Below are 2,288 nucleotides of genomic sequence, written 5' to 3' on the forward strand. Positions count from 1 at the left end.
TGGCAGGTGACTATTCTGTTTGTTGGAATTCAGCTAAGGATGGGTTTTTGGCTGATGGACAGGAAAATCTGCACAGGCATTTCGGGTCACAAAAAGGGAGGTCCCCGGGAGTAGCTTTCACCTGGGTCTTATCTTCCTGGTGAGGCCTGCAGTCCATGACCTGAGGACACTGGGAGAGAGAGGTGAGCTAGGAAACCTCAGGCTTTCTAGGGCTGCCTGTCCATCCAATCAGCTTTCCCAAGTCTGGGCTGCCCCAGGACCAACCCCCTGCCAGAGCTAGGATTCTTCCTCAGCTCTCCACTTAAGTGTTCCCTCTCCCTCCCCAGGATGGGCACTGGGACCAGGGGCACAGCCTCCCCACAGCGTGGTGAATCAGACACACTGAGACCCTGAGGCAGGGTAAATAGGACAGCAGGGAAGTGTCTTTTCCAACAAAGATGTCAGGAAGTGTCATGAAGCCGCAGAGTGACATTCACCAAAGAGCCACGAGAACCCTGTGGGGATGGGGCAGCTTTAAAGCCACCCGGTCTCGCGCTCTCTGCACCCCTAATCCGGATACAGGAGAAAGCCCGAGAATGTGCTGTATTTGTTGTTGTTGCCCCCGTGAGCCTTCCCGCCGTCCAACTTCACATAGACTTCATCGCCTGAATCCAGGTGCAATACCACACTGTTGCTGGCGTAGTCGTAATTCTGGTCGGCATCTTGGGCTATGGCGCTGGCACGCACCTGCGGAACGAACCAGAGGAGTAGGTGGACCCTTGCACCTCTTCCCGAGTAAACGCCTGGCCTCCCTTGCCCATCCCCTTGCAGGCTCTCTGCCTGCTACTTCACCCCCTCCTCAACTCCAAATTCTCTCTGCAGTAGAGTCAAGGAAAGAGTAGAGGGCTTCCGAGACACTGACCCAGTGTGTAAAGGAGGTCCTAGGGGTTAAGGCCACGATGAAGAAACCTAGAAGGAAAAGGGTGACCCACGTGCAACCACAGAGCCACAGAGCGAAAGAAAACTGCGTTGTTTTAGGAGCCCGGCCACTTCAGACCAGGACTCAAGCTATAGGGGACCTAGGACCTAGTTTAGGTGCCAGAATCACTGCGTACCCGGGGTCCAGCTTCAGGTGTGCGGCAGCGGCATTTGGGCAAGCATAGAGGAGTGCGCAGGGGAGCGGGATGGGATGCTGTAGTCCAGAGCCCTCATCCTAGAGTTTTCTGGGGCACTGGAGGGAGGGTGAGTGGCAGGGGAAAAGATAGTTCCCGGCGATTCCGGGCGCCTGTTACAGTCTGTAGAGTCTGTTGGACCCGGTAAAGTAGGGAGGGGTATGTGGGAGAAAGTCACTGACCTGCCCGTTTTTGCAGAGATCCGCCCACATGCTGGTTCCGTCTCCGCCACGCATGAGGATGTGGTAAGTGAAGAAGTAGATGCCTCGTACCTGGCAGCTGAACTTGCCGGTGGTGGGGTCGTAGTGATTGCCAAGATTGGTGACCACGTCGTCGAACTTAAGCACCTCGTATCCTTCATGGGGGCTCTTGAGTCCCACATAGAAGGCGATCTTGGGACCGCTGAAGGCAGCGCTCAGCGCACTGGTCACTTCGCCCTCCGTGTCGCCACCGCCCCCGGTTCCGCCACCCACCACTCCAACGCCACCAGCCGCGCTGGTTGTCAACTGCAGTCCGGGTAGTCCTGGCCTCCCCGAGTCTCCCTTCTCCCCTGGGGGACCCCTGGGCCCAGGCGGACCCGGTTCTCCAGGGGGACCCCGAGGTCCCGGCTTGCCTGGTCTCCCTGGATCACCCTTTGGTCCCTGGATAAAGGGAGGCGGGGGGTTGGCGCTGAGGTCCTGCATAACTTCCAGGGCAGCGGTGCTGGGTCCTGGCGGTGGAGCCTTGGCGCCCGCGGGTCCCCCTGCGGGAGCGACGCTATACGGGTCACAAATCATGCGGCAGGTGCCCAGCATCTCGTAGTGAGCAGCGCCGGGGGGAGCTGCCTGCAGCAGCAGGGGCACCGCGATCAGCAGCCCCAGTGCCATGGCCAGGAGCACGCCGACGGCCGCCAAGCAGGCGCGCCGCCGCCGCTGCCACAGCCGGGAGGCGACCGCCACCAGCTCCTCCTTGCCGCCCGGGGAGGTAATGGTGGAGCGGCGCGGGTAGCCCCGCTCTACGCGCTCGGACGCCAACTCCGCAGGTCCCCGCCGCGTCCCCGACGTGGAGACCCCTGTCCTGGCCACCCAACTATTTCAACGGGAGGTATCCGGACCTGGGATCCGGTGGTTACGGCTCTGGAACTGATCTGGAGAGTCG

At 60.4% G+C, this 2,288-nt stretch overlaps 1 protein-coding gene across 2 annotated transcripts; it reads right to left on the bottom strand.

Moving 5' to 3' along the window:
- Positions 1 to 546: 546 nt before the first annotated feature.
- On the bottom strand, positions 547 to 2,017 carry C1ql2 (complement C1q like 2). Of its 2 annotated transcripts, XM_038350050.1 has the most exons (3): positions 1,621 to 2,017; positions 1,334 to 1,581; positions 547 to 726 (listed from the first exon to the last, which is right to left on the bottom strand). In XM_038350050.1, the coding sequence occupies exons 1-3, from the start codon at positions 2,015 to 2,017 to the stop codon at positions 547 to 549; spliced, it is 825 nt and encodes a 274-aa protein (XP_038205978.1). The 2 variants fall into 2 exon arrangements, with proteins under 2 accessions (XP_038205978.1, XP_038205977.1); XM_038350049.1 differs by having other exon boundaries at positions 1,334 to 2,017.
- Between the last annotated feature and the right edge of the window lie 271 nt (positions 2,018 to 2,288).

Source organism: Arvicola amphibius, chromosome 12, assembly GCF_903992535.2.
Source record: "Arvicola amphibius chromosome 12, mArvAmp1.2, whole genome shotgun sequence".
Taxonomy (NCBI): Eukaryota; Metazoa; Chordata; class Mammalia; order Rodentia; family Cricetidae; genus Arvicola; species Arvicola amphibius.